This window comes from Lissotriton helveticus, chromosome 4_1 (assembly GCF_964261635.1).
Source record: "Lissotriton helveticus chromosome 4_1, aLisHel1.1, whole genome shotgun sequence".
NCBI lineage: Eukaryota > Metazoa > Chordata > Amphibia > Caudata > Salamandridae > Lissotriton > Lissotriton helveticus.
Window position 1 is genome coordinate 327128359 of NC_136063.1, and position 26834 is coordinate 327155192.

The 26834-nt window shown below is 48.9% G+C and overlaps 1 protein-coding gene across 3 annotated transcripts in view; it reads left to right on the forward strand.

The window, feature by feature from the left end:
• Positions 1-26834, forward strand: part of RAD21 (RAD21 cohesin complex component) — a 337501-nt gene that overhangs the window by 253418 nt on the left and 57249 nt on the right. For all 3 annotated transcript variants that reach the window (XM_078686859.1, XM_078686858.1, XM_078686860.1), the window contains exons 11-12: positions 10492-10640; positions 12784-12924. In XM_078686859.1, coding sequence (XP_078542985.1) covers positions 10492-10640; positions 12784-12924 — 290 coding nt within the window. The remainder of the gene's footprint in view (positions 1-10491; positions 10641-12783; positions 12925-26834) is intronic.

Consider the following 26834-nt stretch of genomic DNA (forward strand, 5'->3'; position numbering starts at 1 on the left):
CAGGAAGTTCCTGCGATTCCAAGTCGGCACCAATCACTATCAGTACACGGTACTTCCATTCGGGCTGAAGTCTGCGCCCAGAACTTTCTCGAAGTGCATGGCAGTGGTAGCAGCACACCTGAGGAAGAACAAGGTGTTTGTCTACCCGTACCTGGACGATTGGTTGATCAAGGCCTCCTCCTCGGAAGCTCAAGCACACTTCCAGAAGATGTGCGTTCTATTGAACAAGCTGGGGTTGCACATCAACATGTCCAAGTCTGTCCCGACTCCGGTCCAGTGCATCCAGTACCTGGGAGCCACCATCAATATGCTGTCAGCAAGCGTGTCTCCTTCGGAGGAGCGACGGTTATCACTCCTTCGGAAGGCTCAGGCTCTTATGTCCACTCCATCTACAACAGTGAGGACGGTGTCTTCTCTACTGGGATCGATGGCCTCTTGTATCTTACTGACGCCACATGCGCGGCTGCACATGAGACCGCTGCAGGAGTGCTTGGAGGATCAACGGGACCAGAGGAGAGGATCTTGGGACGACAAGATAAGACTGTCTCTGCATGCTCTTCAGTCTCTAAAGTGGTGGTGTTCAGCGGAGAATCTCCTCAGAGGGGTTCCCTTCCACAAGGACATTCCCACTCAGACTATCGTGACGGATGCTTCTCTCCAGGGATGGGGAGCGCACTCCGGAGATTTACAGATTCAAGGGACGTGGTCCCCGACGGAGTCCACGTACCACATCAATTTCCTGGAACTCAGAGCTGTTTACTTGGCACTGAAGGCTTTTCGCCCGTCCTTTCAGACCAACTCTCTGCTTGTACAGACGGACAATACGACCACGATGTATTACCTCAACAAGCGGGGGGTTTGAGATCACGCACCCTGTCGCAGGAGGCGCAGGCGATCTGGCACTGGCTTCTGGCTCGAGGACTGACGATAACGGCTACTCATCTGCCAGGTGTGCAGAATGTTCAGGCAGACGCGCTGAGCAGACTGATTCAGGAAAACCACGAATGGGTCATAAACGACGAAGTACTAGGAGAGGTCTTCGCAAGGTGGGGAACTTCAGACGTAGATCTGTTCGCCACCGCAGAAAACAGCAAATGCCGAGACTTCGCCTCCAGGTACTACCAGCCGGGGACGCTGGGGAATGCGTTATGGATCAACTGGTAGAACAGCTTTCTGTACGCTTTTCCGCCCATTCCCCTGATTCCGACGGTTCTCATCAAGCTGTCCCAGTCCAGGGCGCGGATGATACTGATTGCCCCGGAATGGCCCAGGCAGTGGTGGTTCACGGACGTGCTTCACCGGTCTCTCCTTCCTCACGTGAAGTTGCCGTGCAGACCGGACCTTCTCACGAAGTTCGGGGGGCAGATGTTGCAGCCCAACCTCTCGCCTTTGAGTTTGGCGGCATGGCTCCTGAGAGTGCAATATGGCCATGTTAATCTCCCAGAAGATTGCATGGACATACTGAAGGAGGCTAAGCGACCTTCCACTAGGACTTCTTATGCTTACAAGTGGAAGAGGTTTTGTATCTGGTGCAAGTCCAAGAACTATGACCCGACGACGTGTAAGGAAGATGTAATCCTTCCATACCTTCTACATCTGGCGCAGTCTGGCCTTAATGTCCATTCCATTAAGGTCCATCTGGCTGCTTTGACTGCCTACAGGAAATGCCCTTCACAGACTTCCTTCTTCCAGATCCCTGTGATCAAAGACTTTTTGGAAGGCTTGAAGAAAGTGTTCCCTCCTGTCAGGCTTCCTTCGCCTTCATGGGAATTGAATGTGGTGCTGTCCAGACTGATGAAGGAGCCTTTTGAACCTATTCGTAAGGCTTCGTTGCAGCATCTGCCCTGGAAGGCGGCGTTCCTCGTGGCCATTACATCGGCCCGCAGGGTGAGTGAAATTCAGGCGTTGTTGCCAAGAACCTTATACTGTATTTCATGCTGCTAAGGTTGTTATGCGTACTCACCCTAAATTTCTTCCCAAGGTGATTTCTGATTTTCATGTCAACCAGACTATAACTTTGCCTACGTTTTTTCAGAATCCTTCATCTCCAGCGGAAAGGTCTTTACATTCCCTGGATGTTAAGAGGGTGTTGAAATTTTATCTGGATAAAACCAAGGATATTCGTAGGTCAGACCAATTGTTTATCAATTATGGATCAGTCAGGACGGGTCTTGCTACCTCTAAACAGTCCATCTCGAGGTGGATTGTGTCCTGCATACAATTGTGTTACCAAAAAGCTAATAAGACCTTAGGGGGCAAACCTAAGGCTCATTCCACCAGGGGCAAAGCTGCCACGACGGCTTTGCTTCGTAATGTTCCAATTGCAGAAATCTGCAAGGCGGCCACTTGGAAGTCGGTTCATACCTTTGCTAAGCATTACTGCCTGGACACTGATGCCAAGGCAGACGCTCAGGTTGGGCAGGCTTCGCTGCGAAATCTGTTCGCACAATAGTGGTGTTATTTCTCGTTTCTCCACCGCCGCTTAGGTGTGGGGATGGGCTTGCCATTCTATTCACTAGATTATGACTATACACAGAGATCCCCTACTACAGAAGGAGTAGTTTCTGTCCTGTAACTCCAGTTCTGTAGTAGTGGTATCTGTTATAGTCATAATCTAGTGAATAGTCCCGCCCATGTGCGTGGACCCCGGAGCAATCAAAAATAATCTCTTAAAGTGTCGAAAAAATGCAGAACTGCACAGACACTTACGAGAGAATTTAAAGACAGATAATGCAGCCTATAAAAAGCTACACTGTCCAGTACTTCAACTAGAAATTCCACCCCTGTTGGAGAGTATGGAGTTTTGCAGTGTGAATCTTTCTGGATTCACTATGCTGTTCATTATTCCGCGGTCTTGTGGTTGGGTCCGGATTTGTAGCCTTTTCTTTCTCTCTTTTTTTTTTTTTTTCGTAGCCCAGGTGGGCGTCGACGTCTCACCTTTTGGTGTATTTCCGGTGACGTCGGCACGCTTCCTGCAGAAGCTCCCACCCTTGGGCGCCATCTTCAGATTCTTTTTTCCGCGGTTGGGTCTGGATCGTTCCCGAAAGGGCTCCAGACATTTTGGGAGAAAAAAGAAGAAAATACGCACTTTTTGCAAGAAAAGAGATTGAGAAGACTACAAAAGAATACACCATCGAAGAGGATGACGGAGTAGAAGAAGTTCGAGAACTTCGACGTCAATCGGAGAATGCAAGCTCAGGGGGCCCCCCTGAACGCATGAGATGGACAACACTCCATTCAAATTCTGCCAACACAAGTACGCGCAGAAGGACCAGCACCCGATTTGCAACCTTTGCCTACCGGTCGACCACGAGAGCGACGACTGCAACGCCTGCTCAGTCTTCACGCCGAAGACTCTTCGAGTGAGAAAAGGAGAGGATAGCCAACGCCACCATGCAGGGCAAGGGACAGCCACTGTCCCTTCGAGACCTGGGGCTATCATCAGACGAGGAGGACAATGCCGCCGCCGAACACGGTCGCTACACGGTCGTAGAGACTGATATTACGAAGACTCCAAAGAAGGTAGGAAACTCTACGGCCCCTAAGGCACTGAGTCTCGAAAAATTGAGGGCAAAACCTCGAAAGAGCCGACGCCGAGAACTTCGGCGTCCGCGGCTACACCAAGGCACAGCGGATCCCCTGAGAAGGACTCCCAGGCGCCGAGAGCTGGAGAACAGCAGAAGACGTCGAAAATCGCCCCCGAAAAGGAGCGTTTCACGCTGAGGGAAAAGGACCCGAAGGGCGATCCAGCGCCAATGAAGGTCCCGAGAACCAGCTCGACTCCGAAACCTTCGACGACGAAAGTCGGCTCGGCGCCGAAAAGATCGGCCGGCCCATTCGTCGCAGATCACGCGGCCGGAATGGAGAAAAAGAAAAACCGGCTCGAGGCCGAGATGGAAAACCTCCTGCAGCGGAAAAAAGATTTTGACGCCAGGATGAAGGAATACACAATCCTGACGAAACCTAGGCTACAGGTGGTCGAGGAAACCGAGGAGGAGGACTAAGACGTCGAAGGACAGTCGATGGTCGTGACCTTCGACGACCAAGAGGAGGAGGAGGCCTCCTACTACGACGAGGAAGGAGACGACGACCGCAGGACACTCCTCTGGTCTGCATCCTCGGAGGCTCAGGATACAGATTGGCAGGACGTCGACACCGAGAGTCCAGAGGAAGCCGTCAACACTTATCCCTCGAGGCCCTCGCCGCCGGATAACATCGGAGTCTACAACACAGTCATCAGGAATGCAGCTGCAGTTTTCAAGGTAAAACTCGACGAAGAGAAGCAGAAAGCAGACTTCCTTCTAGAGACACTGCTCCCGTCACACAAACAAGGAGCCAGTTCCTGCCCATGCTCGACAGTGTCATGGCACAGGGAAAAGAGGTTTTCAAAGAACCAGCCACATGCAAAGCCGTCACTCCCAGGACGGAGAAAAAGTATAAACATTCCTCCAAAGACCCACCCTACATTCAGGTATTGGTCTCAGCAGACTCTATCATCGCAGCCACGGCAAGAAAGAGGACCAATGTGCCTACCACTTCTGGGCCACCTCCAGAAAAAGAAAGCAGGAGGATGGACCTGGTGGGGAGAAGAATTTAACGGAATGCCGCAATGCACTGGCGCATGGCGAATTCCAATGCACTGCTCAACAGACACCAATACCAGATCCTGGAAGAGCTGGGCCAGTTAATAAAGAACATGCCACAGGAATTCAAGCCAAGAGCGGAGAACCTTGTCGAAGAGGGGAAGAATGTAGCCAATTCTTGCCTCAAGACTGCCCTGGACGGAGTAGACACCTCCAGCAGGCTCATGATGATGGGCATCACGGAAAGAAGGCAAGCCTGGCTCAGAATTTCAGGCTTCAAGCCAGAGGTGCAGCACAGCATCCTCAACACACCGTTCAACGGAGAAACGCTGTTCGGGGCTCCAGTTGACGAGAAGCTCAGTCAACTGAAGAAGAATAATGAAAAAGCAAGATCCATGGGGGCACTGCAGTTCAGAGGTACTAAAAGGAGCACCCCCTCACGAAGACCGGAGGGGAGGAAACCACCCAGGAACATCACACCAGGCGTTCCAACAAACGCACCAAGCAGACACCCAGACACAGCAGGGGCAGCAAAAACAGTCCTTGCAGTACCAACCTAGAGGCCAGTCCTTTCGCGGGAGAGGGAATGGACGTGGACAGAATGAGAGGGGGACAGCAACCCGCCTCTAAGTGACTCAATAAAACTCCATGTGCCCACCCAAGCAAAAACTCCCAGGGTGAAGCACAAACACATCGGACAGGAGTTACACGAACTAGACACCTCTGTACATGTAAGACCAGTGGGAGGAAGACTGGGACTTCATGGTCACCATAGACCTAAAGGATGCCTACCTGCATATCCCAATGAACAGGGGCCACAAGCACCTCCTCAGATTCATCATAGGAGAAGACCACTACCAGTTCACAACCCTGGCGTTCGGACTCAAATCGGCACCAAGGGTTTTCACAAAGTGCCTCGCAACAGTCTCCGCACACCTACGAAGGGAAGGGATACACGTGTATCCTTACCTGGACGACTGGCTGATCAAAGCAAGCTCATACAAAACGTGCAAGCAGCACGCACAGAGAGTGACCAACACACTGATGAATCTAGGATTCTCCATCCATTGGGGACAATCCTCCCTGGATCCAGAACAAATAAAAATCTTTCTTTGAGCACAGATCGACACCCTACAGAGCAAGGTGTTCCCCAGCGAGAAGAGAACGATAGCGCTCTTGAGGGAGACACAGCTCTACCACAAGGGGCAAGCTCGGACAGTGAGGACAGCGAGCAAAATCATGGGCATGATGGCATCATGCATACACCTAGTGCCAAACGTACGGCTCCACATGAGACCTTACAGGAATAGCTACAGGATCAATGGTCACAAGCTACAGGTCGTTGGGAGGATCTAGTGGTTGTAACGCACGCAGTGCAGAAAGAGATAACATGGGGAACATAACAAGGGGGAAGCCTCTGACGCCACCAACGCCAACAGTGACCATTACCACAGACGCGTCCCAGAAGAACCAGAGAGTGTTGATCCAGACAGACAACACAACAGCGATGTTTTACATCAACAAGCAGGGGGGTACACAATCGGCTCCGCTTTTCAAAACTAGCGCAGGAGATATGGAGATGGGCCATACCACTCAAAATAGACCTGCTAGCCATACATCTGCTAGGGAAGGACAATGTAGAAGCAGACTGACTCAGCAGACAGACATCGGTATCCCACGAGTGGGAACTCAATGCACAAGAGACAAGGAGGCTCTTCAGCAGGTGGGGGACACCGTCTGTAGACCTATTTGCAACACGCCAGAATGCAAAATGCCAAAACTTCGCATCCAGGCAGCCCGGGGAGGGCTCCCTGGGGAATGCCCTATGAATAGACTGGTCCAGGACATTTGCTTACGCTTTTCCCCCAATACCACTGATACACAAGGTACTCAGCAAGTGCAGAGCGAGCGACATGACCCGGATACTGGTAGCACCGCAGTGGGCCAGGCAGACATGGTACTCGGAGATCATGGAGATGACACAGAGCGCAACCCACAGATTCGGGAGGAGAAAAGACCTACTCTCCATGCAAAACTGAGAAGTGCTGCACCCGGAGCCAGAGAGCCGGAGCCTCGTAGCGTGGCTCCTGAGGACATAGAGTTTGCGCATTTGAAACTGCCACAAAGCACCCTAAGGGTACTTCGGGAGGCATGAAGACCCAGCACACGGAAGTGCTACGTAGCAAAATTGAAGAGATTTACACTGTGGTGCAGGAGGGAAAAGCTACACAACAAGATGAAAAAGGACTCGACAGTGCTAAAGTACCTCACGCACCTGCTCGACAGAAATCTGAGCTCATCCTCTCTGAGGGTTCACTTGGCAGCGATAGTCGCTTACACGAGAGGAGACACGTGCAAGAGTTTCTTCACATCACAGGTCGTTAAGCGATTCCTGGAGGGAGCAAAGAGTATCGCACCGCCAAAGAGGGTGCCACCACCTGCATGGAAACTTAACCCAGTCCTAACGGAACTCATGAAGGAACCTTTCGAACCAATTCAATTCACAAGGCCTCCCTAGAAATGCTGACCATGAAAACGGCTTTCCTGGTAACAATCACTTCACTTCACTGCGCAGAGTGAGCGAACTGCAGGCACTTACGCTACAGGAACCCTACATACAGATCACAGCGATAGGGTGGTGATGAGAACGGACCCACACTTCATGCCAAAGGTGGTGTCAAGGTTCCACTTGATCCAGACTATACAAATACCGAGTTTCTTCCAAAACCCAGCAACAAGAGCTGAAAGGGCACTGCACACTCTGGACGCCAGAAGGGCAGTCATGCACTACATTGAGAGAACGAAGGAACACAGGAAAACAAAGCAGTTCCTTGTGTCCTTCGCTAACAGTTTCAGGGGAAACCAGTAACTAAAGGAACAATTGCACGATGGATCGCCCAAATGATACAGTTCTACCACAAGCGGGCAGGGCAGGAACTAGCAGAGAGGACACGTGCCCACTCTACCAGGAAAAAAGGAGCTACGATAGCTTTCCTAGCTAACACACCAATTCAGGACATATGCCTGGCGACAACATGGGCTTCAGTGCACATGTTCACGAAGCACTACTGTGTGGATATACAGATGAACAAGGAAGCACAAGTCGGACAAAGGGTGCTTCAACACGCTCATCTTCCACCCAGCCGCCACAAACATGAGAAACTGCTACAAAGTCTATGCACAGCATAGTGAATCCAGAAAGATTCACGCTGCAAAACGAATAGTTTCTTACCTGTCGGTGTAGTTTTGCAGCTTGATCTTTCTGGATTCACTAGCGAACCCACCCACCTCCCCCAGAAAGATGAGGCTGGAGAGAAAAGGTGGTTGAAACAAAGACAATACTTGGAAAAAGAAACCTTAAAGGTTAAAGCGGTGAAAATACTTAGTTGAACATCGTCATAACTTTGGTAACAAAACGAACACGAGAAAAAATAATCCGAAGATGGCGCCCAAGGGTGGGAGCTTCCGCAGGAAGCGTGCCGACATCACCGGAAAAACACCAAAAGGTGGGACGTCGAAACCCACCTGGGCTACGAAAAAAACAAAAAAAGAAAGAAAAGACTACGAATCCGGACCCAACCACAAGACCGCGGAATAATGCACAGCATAGTGAATCCAGAAAGATCATCGAGCTGCAAAACTACACCGACGAGTAAGAAACTATTTGTTATTTTTCTGTCCCGGCGATTTGTCCCCTATCCGGGGTCTTGGGTTCGCCTGAGCTGGGGAGGTCCTCTTGCAGACCCTCCTTCCCCTTGGGTATGGCTAGGGTATCTATTCTACGTCAAGGAATCTGCGGCTAGTAGTCTCTATCAGATGTACGAGTTACTTAGCTTCGGTAACGATGTATCTGGTAGGGACAATTCTAGCCGCAGATTCCTTCACAATCCGCCCTTCCTCCCTGTTCTGCGAGGGCCCCCTTGGTTTTCTGCACTCGCCTGCCTCCGGGTGGTTGTCTTTTGCGAGTGCCTTTTCTTTCCCCCTCCTTCAGGGGATGCGCGCCTTGTTGCTCCATTCTTGACTTTTATAGGCACTATTACGCCCCTGCACCCTGGTCTCCAGCGTGGGGTTCGCTTGTGCTTCTTCCCTTTTGTTACTTGCACTTCTGCCTTTGGGGTTGAGGTGCCTTGGCTGGTCTCAACCTTGGCTTTCGGGAGACTTTTTCCCTGCTGGTATAGTATGAGGTTGAATGGTCATTGCTCTCCGTTCTGACCTTAGTGTCCCTTTCTGTTCCAGGCGGTGTCTGCAGACTTCCTGGTCTGCTGTGTGTTTTTCACATGCTTCTGCCCCGGGAAGGCTGTAGTATTTGTTTGCAGGATTGCTTTCCAGTAGCGGTGCCCTGTTCTTTCTTTCCAGATCTTGGTGCCTCAGTACCTGGCCCTATTACTCACCATTTGTTTCTTTCCCTTCTGTTAAGCAAGGTTTTTTGCACACTGTTCCAGTATTCTCACAGTTTTGTTAGTGATGGCTCCGCGTTGTGGCGTGGAAAAGTTCTCAGAAGACAACTGACATAGGTGCACCGGGATAGGACTTATGTATCCTCGCGGGCGATGTCAGGGCGGAGTCACGTGGTGCCCCATTTGTAGTGTGACTCCCAGCCTCTGCTGTTACCAGTAGCAGGCCCCCTTCCTGTCCGCCCCTTTTTGACAGAAAAACAGGCATTAAAAATTAGAACAGCCCAGACGGTGTGCCCACCTCTGCCAACGCCACCCCTCAGGTAGGCGAGGTGAAGCCCACTCTTCGGTGCCCACCATATTGCAGATGGCATGTACTGTCCAATCAGGGTTAGGGATTGAGCTCACTCCCCCACATAGGGTGAGCACACCAAGGGTATAGTCACCTTAAGGTCAGTAGCCCTTTGGCAACTGACTTGGCCGGTGTCGGACGTCGAGGAACATTTCTCCTTACCTGCCCAGCTGTTTGTACCCCCCCCTTTAAGACTTACTAGACCAAGTCTCCAGTCGAAATCCATAGACAACCCCCATTTGATTGCATTGGGCTCCTGACAGTCTAAGCACCCTGCACCCGGCCACCCTACGTCCGTTGGTGGTGTAGTCTTTGTGCTAACTTAGGACCCCCTTTGCCCTCCCCTTAACCCTAGGAGCTTGTCTCTCAAAACAAAGTGGCCTGCCTGTGAGCAGCCACCTGCTGGGGCGCCACATTGGCGCCCCACCCTCTGCAGCCGGCCGCCCTAGTGCCACTGGTGATGCACTACAACTGCTGAATTGATCCTTGGGGAACCCTGGTTCACTGTATTCTGGGCACATAATACCTTACTTTGGTATAGTATATACAGAGTAAGCTTCCTACAGTATGTGTACATGTGTAGATCTATAAAGTTATATGTAGGAATAAAGGGTTGTTATCCCACCAGTGACTAAGTGCGGCCTCATATCTGGGGGAAATGTGTGGAGATATATGTGTGTGTGTCTGTGTGTGTGTGTCTGTGTGTGTGTGTGTGGCGTGTGTGTGTGTAGCGTGCAATCACCTAAAAATCTATGTTGTGGATGGTAGTTTCAAACCTCTATGTAAAGCTTTCGGATCCATAGACCCCTTGTTACTATAGCCTTCACTAGGTTGTCTCTCGCTGAGGGCTTCTGCATCCAGGAGGCAGCCATGTGGAAGAAACAAGTGCAGAGAGAAGCATTTTTCTGGAGCACACACTATGGCAAACCAATTCAGTATCGTCAAATATAACTGGTGGAGTGGAGGGATAACCCCTTTGCTGCCTCTTGTAATTTGGCTTAGCTCATAGCAATATTATGTATTTTCTTTCTACAAAAAAGTACTTTGAATAGCAGAACATTGTGTATAATGAAGTCTTAATTTTCTTTTTGGAATTCAATAACTTAAACAAAATAGTTTTGTAGCCAATCATCTGAATATTGTATTTTTTTTTTAAATACAGATCAGCCTATTTTAGAGGAACCAAGCCACCTCCAGGAAACAATAATGGAAGGTAGCAGAACGCAACTTGATGAAACGGCTATGCCTCCACCACCAACTCCACAACAAGGAGTGAAGCGCAAATCTGAGGAAATGGAACCAGCATTGCCGGTAAATAAAACTAATGCTTTACCTACGTTCTTAAATCTGATTAATCCTTTTCCATTGAGGGTTCTGTACTTGTTGAATTACCCCAAGGGACTCGACTTTGAGCATGACCCAACTTTCATCAAGGATACCCAGCTGAACATTTAACTTTCAGGGGGTGGCAAGCGATTTACGAAGCAAAGATTTGAATCACTCAATTTCTAGAATGAGTTAGATTCCAAGTCGCACATTGTGGTCTCAGCATAATCTATTTGGTCTTCCAGTGAAATGTGAACGTAACCCGTCCTAGCCATCAAAATGTAAGCATTGCTCAGCGGTTGATCTACAGCGCTCTGCTGCCTAATATGGCCTTTTATATGCTTAGTTCTTTAAGGTTTCCTTGCTGGATCGGTCAGAAAATGTCCTCCAGATTTTAACACTAGTGCATTTACCTATAATGTTCCTTAGTCACCAGTCTGTGTAGGAAAACCGATATCCAGCAGAAGTTCAGTTCTTGATTTGCTCTTAGTTGGTGCAATTGCCCTACATGGAAAAACAGTGCCCTGCTCACTGAGCCCGTACATATATTGTTTACTCTTTGTAGTCACAAGTGGGTTGCTTGAACTAGTCAGAGTGAATCCTCTTTTATGGGTAGCATGTATGAAAACCGGAGAGAAGTGCAGGCTTAAGTAGCAGAGTCCAATGTCGTATCAGTCCGAACTGGTCTAGATATGGATCATTTAAGTCACGAATGCCTTTGTTGGTATGCACCAGACAACAGTCCTGGAAGAGAGCGAGGGATTAGTTTAACCAAAGTATGGTAAAGCCTGCAAGAGAAACAAAGGGATTGAAAGCACCCACCTCCACAGTGCCAAGCAGCTGTCTTCTCCACAGTGGACAAGAAAAATCTTGCTTATAGACTCCACCATTCACTCATCCTATTGTTAAACTACCCAGCTAAGTATTTACCTTTAAAGGATAGTGCCTTCAGGCCAAATTTCACTGCCACCAGTCATTTACTTATCGGGCATGAATGTTCACTAGCTGCCCTCACTCTGGGAAGATGACTTCCTGTGGGCACAGCTAGGCTTAGCAGCAGTACAGTAACACATGGATGAGCTTCAGTGTATTCACATAGTGACTAGGTTACCACACCTTTCCAGTTCATGCAGAGGACGTGTCCATATACTTGAGTACATAAGGTTGCACTCCGCATATTTTACCAAACAGTGCCATTGTCAATTCATCAGGTGTAGATATTTGAACTTCAAGAGGAAACCTGATGTATTTTCCGTCTGCCCCACAGTTGCTTCTCCACTATGTGGCACGGCATCGGTAAATGCAATTAGTAAAGCCAAAAGGGTAGGTAATGTCATTTTAAAGTGATCTATTGGGTTTTGCATTGCTTGTCTCATTAAATTATAGTTCTAAAGTGTTTTCATGCAAACGTATTTTTGTAGTGGCTTATTTTCTTATTTGCTTTGTTGGAAACAAGTGTGATCTTCACAGAATGTTATTCAAAACCTAGTTTCTAGTTTTTAAAATGTTTGGGGATGCTGTACATGCATCCAGGTATTAAGACAATATAAATATATCCATGTAGTACAGTAAGGGTTACAGGTAAGTCACGTTTGCTTAATACAGTTGTAGTTCCCCTTCAGTTAACCTAATTGAAGGTCCTCTATGTGTTGGAGTACATATGTTACTTCTGTATTTGGATTTCGCTTGGGACTTTGGTCCAGATTGGTACTAGTGATCTTGCCACCAGAGACTAGACTCGAATAACCAATAATAGAATGCTACCATCAGCACATTTATTGTAAAACATGGGTCATGCTCAAATGGGTAATGTAGATGCCAAAGCCTCTTCAGCGCTATATCTGCACATTATTTCGTAGGAATTTTAAGAGCGTTTCTGTGGCTTGATGGCCAAAACTTCCCCTCTGCATACATCTCCAACATCTATCCATCAAGTCATCCATCTACATGCACCCAAGCAGAGATCTGTTCACACATCCAAACATGTATTCCTTTACCGTCACTGATATCTATCAAACAAATGTATTGTTCTTTTCTTTTACTTGTGTTTTAGTTTGGTAAGATGTATGGCTTAAGTACCGTGACGCATATTGTAATATAAATTTCTATTTCACATTTTGATACACAGCAGCAAGAACCTGAGCAACCTGTGGAAATCCCACCAGTAGAACTGCCTCCTGTAGAGAACCAAACTCTGTGCCAGATGATACCAGAGTTGGAACTAATCCCAGATAAGGAAAAGGAGAAAGAGAAGGGAGAGGAAGAAGAGGTAAGAAGTGACCTTGGAAAGGTCATTTATTTTCTTCAGCGGAACATAAATGCTGTGTTCTTTTTACCACTTTGACTTTACACATTACCTGATAAAAAAGCTTTTTTTAGTTATTATGGTTCCGACAGAGTTTTGTCCATGTTATACATTGCACTCTGGGACATCAGTAGTATACTGCTCTAGGTACATTTAAAAAAAAACAATTATTGGCTTATGAAATGGTAGCAAAATGGTAGCAAATAAAAAGCTAAATACCACTATATAATTGCAAAATTGGCCTATTGGGGACAGACTGTTGGTAACCAGTGAGCTCAGGCACATTTCTGCTTACAATACATCCTGATGAGTGGCCATTTTCTTTAAGAAATGTTGAACTCCACAACAAACTCACGTACAAACTTCACGTCCTGAACTACAAATAGGTCTCCAGTTAAGCAATGTGACTGAAAATTGAGTTCTCTCCAGTGTCACTGTGGTCAGATTTATAGGTTTTGACAGAACAGGCCATGAGATGTGGAGCATAGGGAAAGAAAGCGAAGGGAAAGACAATTGTCTTGTTTAGTTATTAAAATTGTGATTTTGTTAAATTCTACATAGCTACATAATTTGAGACACAAACGTAAGCATTTGTTTAAACTTGCAGATTTAGAGCGATGCTTGCTCAGCTTGAAGTGTCTAAAATTATATAAAACTATGTTTGAGGCATATGGACTGTAGATCACATGCTGTGCATAGCTCGCCATCTAGTGTTTGGTCCGGATGTTTGCACTTTGTTTTTCTTCGAAGAAGTCTTTCCAGTCACGATGTAGGGGACTCCTCCTTTCGGTGATGGTGCACATGGGCATCGATCCCATTGTTAGGTTGTTTTTTTCTACCATCGGGTTCGGACGTCTATCGCTGTGCTCCGGTTCGAAACCGTTCCTTCGTTTTCCCTCGGTGTGCAAGATACTCACGCTCAACTGTATTGTTTTCGATTGTGTCTCCCTTTCTATCGCATAACGTATTTACTTACTAAAACTAATCTTCCGATTGGAAAGCTCGTGGAAGGCCGTCGGGCCTACACACATCAGGCGGACCCCCAGTCGATGGAACAAACTTCCTTCAAATTCTGCCCTCAGTGTGGAGGCGAAACACCTGCGCACAACTCACACAAACCTTTACAAAGCATTACTGCTTGAACTCCTCCACGCGTAGTGACGCTTCAGTGGGACAGGCAGTCCTGAGGATTCTTTCAATAAGTGGTGAGCTTTCCCTACTAACCCTTCTTCCTTTTATTGGTTATTCGCACATTTAGTAACTCTTGATGTTCACTCACTATTCTATTGCCAATTCTCTATGGATAATTCGTATCTTTAATGAATGTGATGCATCTTGCAAGATTTTATAACAATGTATTACAAAAAATGTGTGTTCTGATAGATACATCTGCCGTGTGGATTCCTCACCTTGTGAATATCCCCTTGCGTCAGCAACATTCGGAAATTCTTTTTGTAGCCTCGCGCCGCCGTGGACTCGGACGTCATAGAGACACGACATCGCTCGCGACTCCGCTGACGTCACCGACGCCTACAATAGGCCCACGCCGGCGTGATGACATCAGTTCCCTTTTTTCCACGTCGTCGACGCTAACGGTTCCGGGATACTCTGTAGCTTCTAGTAACTCTGTTACTGTAATTCTTCGTTTCTCCGTTCTCTTGCCTCTTTGATCTTTTATTATGTCGACAAAGAAGACAGGTTTTAAACCCTGTAGGGAATGTGGGAAGATGATGTCCGTTACGGACCCACACCAAGACTGTATTTGGTGTCTGAGCTCCGACCACGACGTGGATGGGTGTTCGTCGTGTCAAAAGATGAATCCAAAGGCCCTGCGAGAAAGGGAGTCTAAGCTTCTTGTGGCTAAGCTTAAGGCCGATAAGGTTAGGAAATCTTCAAAATCCCACTCGAAGAAGTCGATCGAGGTCTCGAGAGGCGTCGGCTTCGAAGTCTTCGTCGGATCATGCTTCGAGGTCACGTAAGAAGCATAAGAAGAGGAGACATGAATCTCGACGTCATTCGGGTGATAAGTCTGACTCGAGGTCGAGATCACCCAAGAAGATGAAATCGAAAGTAATTCCTCCACAAGAATCGGATCAAGAAGGCGAGGCCTCGCCTTCGGAGTCGCAAATTCATTCTCCGACTCCGGTTCCCGATCCGACTCCGGCTCCATGTCCAACTCCAGAAGACGTCGGTGAAGTTCCTGTTGAGGAGGTTTCGACTCCTGTTGTTGAAACAGATTCGAATCTATCTCGAGATCGACCTGAGCATCCACCTTTTCCAGCTCCAGGTCAGGATCCTTCGGCATTTCTCAACGCTATGTATGGTGTTTTCTCGAGGTCATGGTACCCCTCTGGAGCGCCTTCGTGTCCCATGGGTCCAATGGCTTTCAATTTGGGTGTATTTCATTCCTATGCCCCGGCACCTTTCATGCCGTATATGCCAGCCCCGACCCCGATGTGGCAGTACCAGGCTCCACAGAGGTAGACGCCGATGTCGACGCCGGCTCGACCGAAGTCGACTCCAGCACCGGCGTCGCCCGCTCCAAGCAAGTCTATGGAACATCCTTCTAAGCCTTCGGATTTGATTCCGACGTCGGCTCCGGCGCCGTCTGAGTCGACAGTGGATCCGGCTGCACTCCGTGTTAAGCAGAGGTCTAGGAGAGAGGCTCAACGTCTCCTGGAAGAGCGGAGGTATTGTGAGTCTCATTCTGACTTGGAAGAAGGTGAGCTGGATGCAAATTATTTCGAGGACCTAGCAGAGGCGAGTGGTCTTGAATTTTCCCCAGAGTGGGTTTTACCATCAGGCCCTGATGCACCCTCTAAGGATGTTCAGCCATATCATGTGGTTATGAAAAAGGCAGCGGGACTTTTAGGTTTAACTTTGCCTACTGTCGAATTTAAATCAAATCTGCTGACTGAGGTTCTTCATTCTCCGAGCTCTGCTGTGGAGCCATTACTCCCGTTTAATGATGCTTTGACTGAACCCATTATGGAGGTGTGGAAGAAGCCTCTTTCTGCTCCTGCTGTATCGAAAGGTGTGGCTAGGAGGTATAGAGTAGCTCCTGAGGACCCTACCTTTTTGTCATCTCACCCTTCTCCTGAAAGTTTGGTGATTCAAGCGGCATGTTCAAAGAAGTCGGTTGGTGCTTTTCCACAGGTACCTGGCGACAAGGAAGCTAGAAAGCAGGATCAAGTGGCCAAGAAGACGTTCTCTTCCGCAAGTATGGCGTTAAAATCAACAAATGCCACTTGCCTTATGGGAAGATATGTCCACGCTCTTATGGACTCTATGCGTTCATTGATTTATTTATTTATTTTTTACACTTGTAATGCGCACAGATACCCACAAAGGGTTTCCCGGATCCCTAAGGTTCCAGAAGATTGCAGGGGTGACTTTGAGGAAGTTTTATCTGACACTCAAGCAGCAGCTCGTCGGGTTATCCAGAGCGGCCTCGATGCTGCAGATTCTGTGGCAAGGATCATGGGCACTGCTGTTGCCACAAGGCGTTCAGCTTGGTTAAAATCCTCGGATTTTTCTGCTGATGTACAGTCTGCTTTGTTAGATCTGCCTTTTGATGGTGAAGGACTCTTTGGCAAAAAGGCAGATGCGGCCTTGGAGAGGTTCAAGGATAGCAGGGCGACTGCTAGATCTCTTGGTCTTCAAGTTAGAGGTTCTACGACCAGGAAATTCAGAGGTTTTGGTCGCTCTTCTTTTCGTACATTTAGACAAGGTCAGCAACAGCAGCAGCAGCAGCAAAATACCTTGTATAGGTCGTACAGGGGAAAGCAAAGGGCACGTCCTAGAGGTCGTCAAGCCTCTTCCTCCTCCACCTCCACCTCCTCCAACCCCCCAGCCACAGAAAAGCAGCCCTAGATCCGCCATTCAGGATCATGTGGGTCCGGTGGGGGGTCGGCTTACCCACTTTCTACGAGCTTGGGAATCGGTTACATCAGATCTTTGGGTTCTCAATCTCGTAGAAAATGGGTATGCCCTTCCCTTTCGGGAGTTCCCTCCCAATTACCCTCCTTGCCAAGGATATTGCTCAGAGGAACATCTGTTACTCCTTCAGGAGGAAGTTCAAACTGTATTATTATAGGGTGCGATAGAGGTGGTCCCAGAGCAGGAAAGGGGTCAGGGATGCTACTCCCGGTATTTCCTGATAACCAAGAAGGATGGTAGACTTCGTCCAATCCTGGATCTCAGGATCTTGAATTTTTATCTGAAGCAGGAGAAATTCAAGATGCTCACCCTTGCTCAGGTTTTTCAAGCACTGCTGGAAGAAGACTGATGGTGTCGGTCGACTTACAGGATGCGTACTTTCACATCCCAATCCTGAAGTCGCACAGGAAGTATCTCCGTTTTACGGTGGGATCGCAGCACTATCAGTTTGCGGTCCTTCCGTTTGGTCTTACTACTGCGACTCGAGTCTTCACCAAGGTGATGGTGGTGGTGGCTGCGCATCTCAGAAGGTCAGGGATTCCTGTATTCCCTTATTTGGACGACTGGCTGATCAAAGCAGAGTCGTCAGAGAGAGTGTTCCATCATCTGCAGGAGACAACTCAGTTGTTGTACAGGTTGGGTTTTTCCATAAATGTACCCAAGTCTCACCTGGTGCCCTCCCAGCGCAACCTGTTCATAGGTGCTGTACTGGACACAACTGTATGTCGTGCATTCCCTCCTCCTCAAAGGATTCGCGACATACAGGAAATGATTCCTTTATTTTACAATGGAGCGGTCGTTCCAGTCCTGAAGGTCCTTCGCCTGCTCGGTCTGATGGCTTCATGCATTCTGTTGGTCAACCATGCACGCTGGCACATGAGGGCGCTCCAGTGGTGCCTCCGCAGGCAGTGGTATCAGCACAACGGAGATCTCGGGGAGTCAGTGAAGATCTCCAGAGAAGCTGCGGCGGATCTGTCTTGGTGGGGCGTGGAAGGCAACCTGTCTCAGGGGAAGCCTTTTCAGTTGCCTCCTCCGGTGGCCACAGTGATAACGGATGCATCCACTCTCGGGTGGGGTGCTCCTCTGGGGGATCTGGAGGTCAAAGGTCTTTGGTCTCCAGAGGAAAGGTTGCTTCACATCAACCTTTCTAGAATTGCGGGCGATAAGTTTGGCGCTCAAGGCCTTCCTTCCTTCCCTTCGCGGTCGTTCAGTCCAGGTCCTGACGGACAACACGACCGCGATGTGGTACATCAACAAACAGGGAGGGGTGGGATCGCAGTGTCTCTGCAGAGAGGCTCTGCGTCTCTGGTCCTGGGTTCAGGACCATCAGATTTGTTTGATGGCAAATCATCTGGCCGGAGTTCTGAACGTTCGTGCAGACAGTCTCAGTCGGCAGTTCTGCGCCGACCTCGAGTGGAGGCTTCACCCGGAGGTGGTTCACGACATCTTTTGGATGTGAGGGACTCCTTGGGTGTATCTATTCGCCACTCGCGAGAATGCTCACTGCCTGTCGTTCTGCAGTCTCCAGTATCCGTTGCAAGGAGCCTTGGGGGATGCGTTTCAGTTGGGTTGGGGAAATCAACTCCTTTACGCGTTTCCTCCCATACCCTTGATTCCTCGGGTTCTGAGGAAGATTCGCCAAGACCGGGCCCAAGTCATATTGGTCGCCCCGGACTGGCCAAGAAGGGTGTGGTATACAGATCTTGTCCACCTCTCTCACCCGCCGCTCCGTCTCCCTCTCAGGGCAGACCTCCTCTCTCAGATGGGGGGGCAGGTTCTACACCCCCACCTCCAGACATTACACCTTCATGCCTGGAGATTGAACGGGGCAACCTGAATTCCTTTTCCCTCCCGCCTGACGTTGTGGATATCATCTCATCAGCCAGGCGTGAATCCACTAAGTCCATCTATTCTTATAGATGGTCGAAATTTGTCTCGTGGTGTGGGGAAAAGTCTATTGACCCTTTGAGAGCCCATTTGTCTGATGTTCTCCAGTTTGCCCTTTCTCTGGCGCAACAGGGACTTGCTGTTGCCACAGTGAAGGGCTACCTTTCAGCACTGTCGGCATTTCTCTGCTTGCCTGACCAGCCATCTCTTCTTAAATCTCCTATGGTTTTAAGATTTTTGAGGGGCCTCACAAATAAGTTCCCTCCTACTCCTTTTATTGTGCCTCAGTGGGACTTAAATCTTGTATTGACCTTTTTGATGGGTGCTCCCTTTGAACCTCTTCATAAGTGTCCTTTGAGGCTTCTGACTCTCAAGACAGTCTTCCTCGTTGCTATAACCTCGGCAAGGAGGGTAAGTGAGCTTCAAGCTCTTAGTTACAAGCCCCCTTTCTTGACCATTCATGCTGATCGAATGGTTCTTAGGACCAGGGCTGCTTTTCTGCCTTAGGTGGTAACTTCCTTCCATCTAGGACAGTCCATTACCCTACCTACCTTCTATCCTCCCCCTCACCCTTCTAAGGAGGAAGAGAGACTGCACCGTCTGGACCCCAAGAAGGCGGTGTCTTTTTACTTGGACAGATCTAAAGACTTTCGTTTTGATGACCAGCTCTTCATTGGGTTTGCTGGCTGCAAGAAAGGAAGAGCGGTCCATAAAAGAACCTTGTCGAGATGGATCGTCCTCTGCATTAAGATCTGCTACTCTTTGGCCGGTAAGGAACCACCAGAGGGTATAAGGGCTCACTCTACAAGAGCTAAGTCTTCGTCCTCAGCATTGGCTAGAGGTGTTCCTGTAGAGGATATTTGTAGAGCGGCAACTTGGTCTTCCCTCCACACTTTCGCGAAGCATTACTGCTTGGACTCCGAAGTGAGGAGGGACGGTCATTTTGCACGCTCTGTTCTTCAGGATTTCCTGGTTTAGAAGAGTGGGCACCCTCCTCCGGGAGTGGGGACTGCTGTGGGACTCTATTCACAAGGTGAGGAATCCACACGGCAGATGGATCTATCAGAAGAACAAGTTACTTACCTTCGGTAACGCTTTCTCTGGTAGATACAAGATCTGCCTGTGGATTCCTCACTGACCCGCCCGCCTCCCCGTTGTCCACTCTTCTTTACCAGAGTTACTGTAATGTATTATATATTTATTTTGTTGTCAAGGTAATGTTTCAATTGCTTTCCTTCATTTGCTTTACACTGTGTGTTTTGCCTTGATTATTGTGTACTATGTATACTTGTATATTTCTACTGTCATTGGTCCGTCCGTGTGCCTCGATGGCACGGAAAAAAGGGCAGATCTGATGTCATCACGCCGGCGTGGGCCTATTATAGGCGTCGGTGACGTCAGCGGAGTCGCGAGCGAGGTCGTGTCTCTATGACGTCAGGAGTCCACGTCGGCGCGAAGCTACGAAAAAAGAATTTCCGAATGTTGCTGACGCAAGGGGTATTCACAAGGTGAGGAATCCACAGGCAGATATAGTATCTACCAGAAAAACGTTACCGAAGGTAAGTAACTTGTTCTTTAGGTCTCGCGACCTGTCCATGCGCATTGAGCGGAGCGAGACTATAGGGGCTTAAACAGACTTTAACTAATTGACCTAAAATGCGCGTGCACAGCATCAAATCGCCAGCCATCTGTTCCCCAGCAGCTCTTCCCGCTCCGCCCCACAAGCTTCCCCCAGCGCGCGCTCTGCCTGAGCCTTGATTTTTATGTACTGTGAGGAAGGTGAGGAATCCACAGGCAGATATTGTATCTACCAGAAAAAGCATTACCGAAGGTAAGTAACTTGTTCTTCTGACTGCTAGCTATTCTCATACAAGCAATGGGAATCTATGAAAGTTCCAATACTGGAGTAAGAAAACAAGTTACTTACCTGTAACGTTGGTTCTCCAGTATTGGTAACTTTCATAGATTACCATGCGCCCACCCTCCTCCCCTGGGAAAACTCAGGCCTTCAGCATCTTATGTTATACTGTTACACAACTGCTACGAAAATCTGAGGCTGTGTCAGGAAGGTTCTATGCGGTGAGGCTGTTCTGATTGGCTGTTCATTTTATTTGGTCTCTTTTATAAAAAAAGAGGTGGATATGCTACAAAATGAGATGAGTCATAGGCCTTATTCTTTTTTTGTAGCTATTTATATGGTATTTTGTATTTACCGGGACTCATCTCGATGCCTGGGAATGATACAAGCAAAGGGAGTCTATGAAAGTTACCAATACTGGAGAACCAAAGTTACAGGTAAGTTACTTGTTTTCTTACCCAGTAAGCATCTATTCTTGGCATGTAGAGTTGTAGATTCACATGCGCCACCCACCTCCCCGCACACCTGCATCTGCTGTAGTTCTCTATTTAATTTACATACATACGCATGGACATCTCTATTCTTTACTACTACTCCAGTCTCGCCCTCTGTGGCAAACAATATAACAATGGAGTCGATGCCCTTGTGCACGATCACCGAAAGGAGTCACCTACCTCGTGAACATCTATCAGGAGTTCACAACCAAGTTGCAGATCTGTTAACCCCTTCGGTGCTGCGCGAATTCTGCTGCGGTGCTGAAGGTTCTAAAGAACCTATGGACCCATGACGGCACGGTTCCGTCATAAGCACAGGCCAACCGACGCTCATGACGGAACCGTTCCGTCATGAGCACCGAAGGGGTTAAGTCATCAGACAACAGATACACGAATGGGAACTTCATCAAGTTCGTCAGCCATTTTTTCAAAAGTGGGGTCAACCAGAAATAGATCTGTTTGCTACACACCACAACTCCAAATGCCCAAGCTTCGCCGCCAGATACCCACATCCACTGTCCAAAGGCAATGTGGTATGGATGAACTGGTCAAATAAATTTGTGTACCCTTTTCCACCTCTCCCACTAATTCCATAAGTGGTACGCAAGCTACAGCAACATGCTCACATTAATTCGCATAGCGCGAACGTGGGCAAGCCAACACTGGTACACCATGCTGCTAGAGCTATCGGTAGTACTACATCACAAATTAACTCTCCCCCACACCTACTGACACAGAACCATGGAGAGATTATGCATCCAGACCCAATGAAGCTCAATCTAGCGATTTGGCTCCTGAGATCTTAGAATTTCGATATTTAAATTTACCACCTGATTGCATGAATATCATAAAAGAAGCAAGACATCCTACTACTAGAGCATGTTATGCAGCAAAGTGGAAAACATTTGCTATGTATTGCACAAATAACATCAATCCCTTAGATGTTTCCATACAAAACATCATATGCTACCTGTTACATCTACAAAGATCTAACCTGGCTCAATCAGGTTACATCTTGCTGCTATAGCAGACATTTGTCATTCTTTAGAGTACCTGCAATCAAAGCGTTTATGGAAGGACTCAAAAGAATCATTCCTCCCAGAATACCACCCTCTCCAGTATTGAATTTAAATATTGTTCTCACCAGACTTATGGGTCCTCCTTTTGAACCACTACACAAGTATGAGTTAGTTTGAGGCATGTGGGCTGCTGAATTCATATCTATTGCATAGATTGCCGCCTAGCGTTGGGTCCGGATGATTGCACATTGTTGTCCTGGAAGAGTCTTCGAAGTATCACGAGATAGGTGGCTCCTCCCCTGGACTACAGTGCGCATGGGCATCCACTCCATCCCCAGATTGTTATTTTCCGCCATTGGGTTCGGATGCATATTTGATCTCTCAAGCTCGGAATCAATAGAAACTTTCTTTTTGGCCCAAAGGCCTTTTCCTATATCGTCAGTATTGTCTTCCGATCGGTGCCCAGTTCTGTTCCGGCTCAGTTCCCGAGTCGAACATCCAGAGGAGTCGCGTGACTCTTCAGTGCTTGAGGCCCTTTCAACGCTACAGGCCTTCTTCAACGAACCATCATTGAACGGAGCCCGTTCAAGAGGTGCCCCGTGTGCAACTCGAAGTATCCCCGCATCGACGTCCACCCGGTGTGCAACAAGTGCCTGTCACCGGATCACGATGAAGCCAACTGTATGGCTTGTTCTCGTTTCCGCTCCAAGAAGACTATTCGACTTCGGCGAGTAGCGCGCCAGGAGACGCAGCAGACGGCACCTGACCCGGTGAACATTTTCGATACCGAGGGAGAAGAGGCAGACGAGCAGGAAGATCAAGAGCCGATTTCCAATCCAGCAGCAGTGATCGACTCCAACTACGACGCAGACGTAGAAATGCTCGATGCAGAAGACTTCGTCGACGAGGTAGGAGACGACGATGGGGCCACGGAAGATAGCTCAAGCGAGGAGCTATGCCCCATTTAGACACTATCTACGGCTCAGGTCGAGGGATCGCCACTTGGCCTTACCCAAGATCTTGCATCGAGTTCCACAGTCTCGCCTCCGGGCCCGGCTACGGACACTTCTAAAGAGCCACCATTGGTCAAATCGAAACCAAGAGAGAAAGCTTCGGTGTCTACAAAACCGAAAGGGCTAGAGGCGCCGTCGAAACAGCGCGTGTCGCCTTGGTCGGCTCCACGTCTTCAGACCTGTCCGTGCAGACCAAGCCAAAAAAGGTTGTCGAACCAGTGAAGTCGCTCAAGGGCGTCGAGCCGAAGACTGGGACACCGAAAGCACTTGTCAAGGTCGTTGACCCGAAGACTTCGGCGCCGAGGGCCGTCGACACAGACAAAGGACTCTGAGCTACGAAAGTTGTCGATCCTGCGCGTCGGCCGGACAAGGCCAAAAGTACTACAACCCTCGAGTCCGCACATGGTGGTGGCTCAAAGGCACTTGTCGAGTCGACGCAGCCATCCGCCTCCTTCACAAAGCAGGTGTCGGAATCATTAAAACGCATTAAGGACAAAGCTTCTGCTGTCGATCCGAAGGATACTTCCACGCCGAAGCCTGCCACCAAACCGCAAAAGTCGACGGCGCCTATTCAGTTTACGGTGGCGCCGAACGCGTTCGCGCCAAAGAAGGTTGTCGAGGCGTCCATGAAGGTGTCCACGGGGCCGAAGCCTACCACTGCAGTTGTGGGCACAACGCATCGACAACCCCTGCTGGAGGAGCAGTCGGAACAATTCATCGATGCCGACACCGGTAAACTTTCGATTTACAAACGAAAGATCACACCAGCACAGCCTATGGAGTCCTACACAATTCCTTTGAAGAAGAAGGATTCCACGGATTCACCCGTTTTTGTTGAACTAATAGCTCCACGTGGAGGGGACACTGCTCCAATCTCGCTCACTTACTCAGATGTGGAGGCTGGGGAAGGTGACTATGATGAGTACAACTACCCTGCCGACACTGATCCTGAAGATCAACATGACACATGGGCAGATGCTGCAGACCCAGGGGATCCACAAACTGCCCCAGACACTCAAGTGTATAATGTCAAAACATCACCTACTGAGGACTCAGCGGCATTTAATGCGCTTATTGAGAGGGCAGCCAAAAATCATGACGTCCAGCTCCATGCTGACCCTATTGAAGTGGATTTTTTGTTTGACACCTTTTCCACCTCTGAAAAGACCGTAAAGACTCTGCCAATGTTGAAGGGTGTCTTAAAACATGCTGCAGACATTTTTAAAGAACCCACACGAGCCAGGGTTATAAACCCCAGAATTGAGAAGAAGTACAAGCCGCGCCTGGGGACCCTACCTACATCAAGGGCCAGTTGCCGTTGGACTCTCTAGTTGTTTCCAATGCCCGGAAGAGGGCAAACTCACAAACTACTGGTGATGCTCCTCCCCCTGACAAGGAATCTAAAGTGCTAGAAGCATCAGGGAAGAGGGTGGCGGCTCAAGCGGCCAATATCAGGCGCATTTCAAACTCAGGCACTCTTGGCCAGATATGACAGAGCACATTGCGATACACTTGAAACCCTGTTACAACACTTGCCAGATGAATATAAGGAGGCAGCAGAGATGCTCATACAAGAAGGGAAACTCATCTCAAATGCTTCTATTAAGTGTGCACTGGACGCAGCAGCACCGCGGCCAGGGCCATTAACACCAGTGTAATGTTACGACGACAGGCCTGGCTCAGGATCTCCGGGTTCAAGCCGGAGATACAGACCACCATCCTAAATCAGCCTGTAAACCCTGATCACTTATTTGGACCTGAGGTGGACACCACCCTGGAAAAAATAAAAAAAGGACACCGAGACTGCAAAGTCTATGGGGGCTCTCCAGTCCCAGCAGTTCAGGGGTGGTTCTTTTCGTCGCTCAGGCAATAGAGGTGTTTCCAGAGGCCAGCTATCCCAGCAAACACAGTACAATAAAGGTGGTGCGCAAACCACGTACAACAAACAGAGTAGAGGTGGCTATCGCGGAAACCGCGCAAAAGGCAGAGGTCGTGGAAACAACAGCTCCCGATCCTCCGCCGCCAACAAACAGTGACGCCTTGTCACTGCCCCCGACCATACAACACCAGTCGGGGGAGACTCCAGCAGTTCCTGCCAGTCTGGAAATCCATCACCACAGACAGGTGGGTCAGAAAACTTATCCAGTACGGTTATTGTCTGGAGTTAACACCCACTCCACCCAACATACCCCCAAGACACCGTCCTATGTCCACAGAGCATTTGCACTTATTGCAGCAAGAGGTACTTGTCATGCTGCAAAAAGGGGCAATCAAGCTCGTGCCGGTGGAAGAAAGAGGCACAGGGGTGTACTCCCTGTACGTCTTAATCCTGAAAGGACGGGTCCCTCAGACCCATACTGGACCTCAGACCCCTAAACCAGTATATTCTATCAGAACACTTTCACATGCTAACACTGCAGCAGGTTCTTCCGTTGCTCAGTCAGGGGGATTTCATCGCCACATTAGATCTAAAGGATGCGTATTTTCACATTCCGCTACATCCGTCACACAGAAAATACCTCAGATTCACCATTCAGAATCAGCATTACCAATTCAATGTCCTCCCTTTTGGAGTGACTACAGCGCCCAGGGTGTTCACAAAGTGCCTGGCGACAGTGGCTGCACACCTCGGGAGACAAAAAGTTCACGCCTACCCTTATCTGGATGACTGGCTTGTCCAAACAAAGTCGGCCCAGCAGGGTGCCGCCAACATGTCCCACACCATTCACCTTCTTCACGATCTGGGATTCTCACTCAATTACCCAAAATAACACCTTCAGCCCGCCCATGTACGGGACAATCTGAGCACGACAAACACTCTGGCATCCACAGCACAGCCAAATTCAGTGAGGATCAACAGCATTCAATTGCTGGTACAGAAATTCAGACCACAACACGCGCTTCCAGCACGAGTGTTCATGCAGTTGAGAGGCATGATGGCCTCCTGCATCTTCATAGTCCCGCATGCGAGACTACATATGCGTCCGCTTCAGGAGTGCTTAGCACATCAGTGGACTCAGGCTCACGGACAGTTGAAAGACTTAGTGTTGGTGACCGGTCGTGCATACAACTCTCTGCATTGGTGGAATCCACACAAACTTTGCAAGGGACGACCATTCCAGGAGCCTGTGCCACAAATCATCCTAACAACGGACACATCTCTCCAGGGATGGGGAGCTCATGTACTCCACTACACGGTGCAGGGACTATGGACAACGCAGCAAAAGAAGATGCACATCAACCTCCTAGAGCTGATGGCAATCTTCATGGCAATGAAGGCATTCAAAGTACATCTGTGCAACCAGGTCGTGTTGATCCTGACGGACAACATGACGGCAATATACTACATTCAAAAGCAGGGAGGTACACACTCCAGTTGTCTAATCTGGAGGTACACACTCCAGTTGTCTAATCTGGCTCAGAGCATGTGGAAGTGGGCCATTCAGAGGAACATCTTCCTCATGGCGGAACACCTCCCAGGCAAGGACAATCAGATGGCGGATCTGCTCAGCAGGTACAGCCACCAAATGCACGAGTGGGAGCTACATCCATCAGTACTCCACCCGTACTTCCAGCAGTGGGGTCATCCAAAGATCGACCTGTTCGCCATGAGGGAAAACGCCAAATGCCAAAGCTTTGCCGCCAGGTTCCCACACCCACAGTC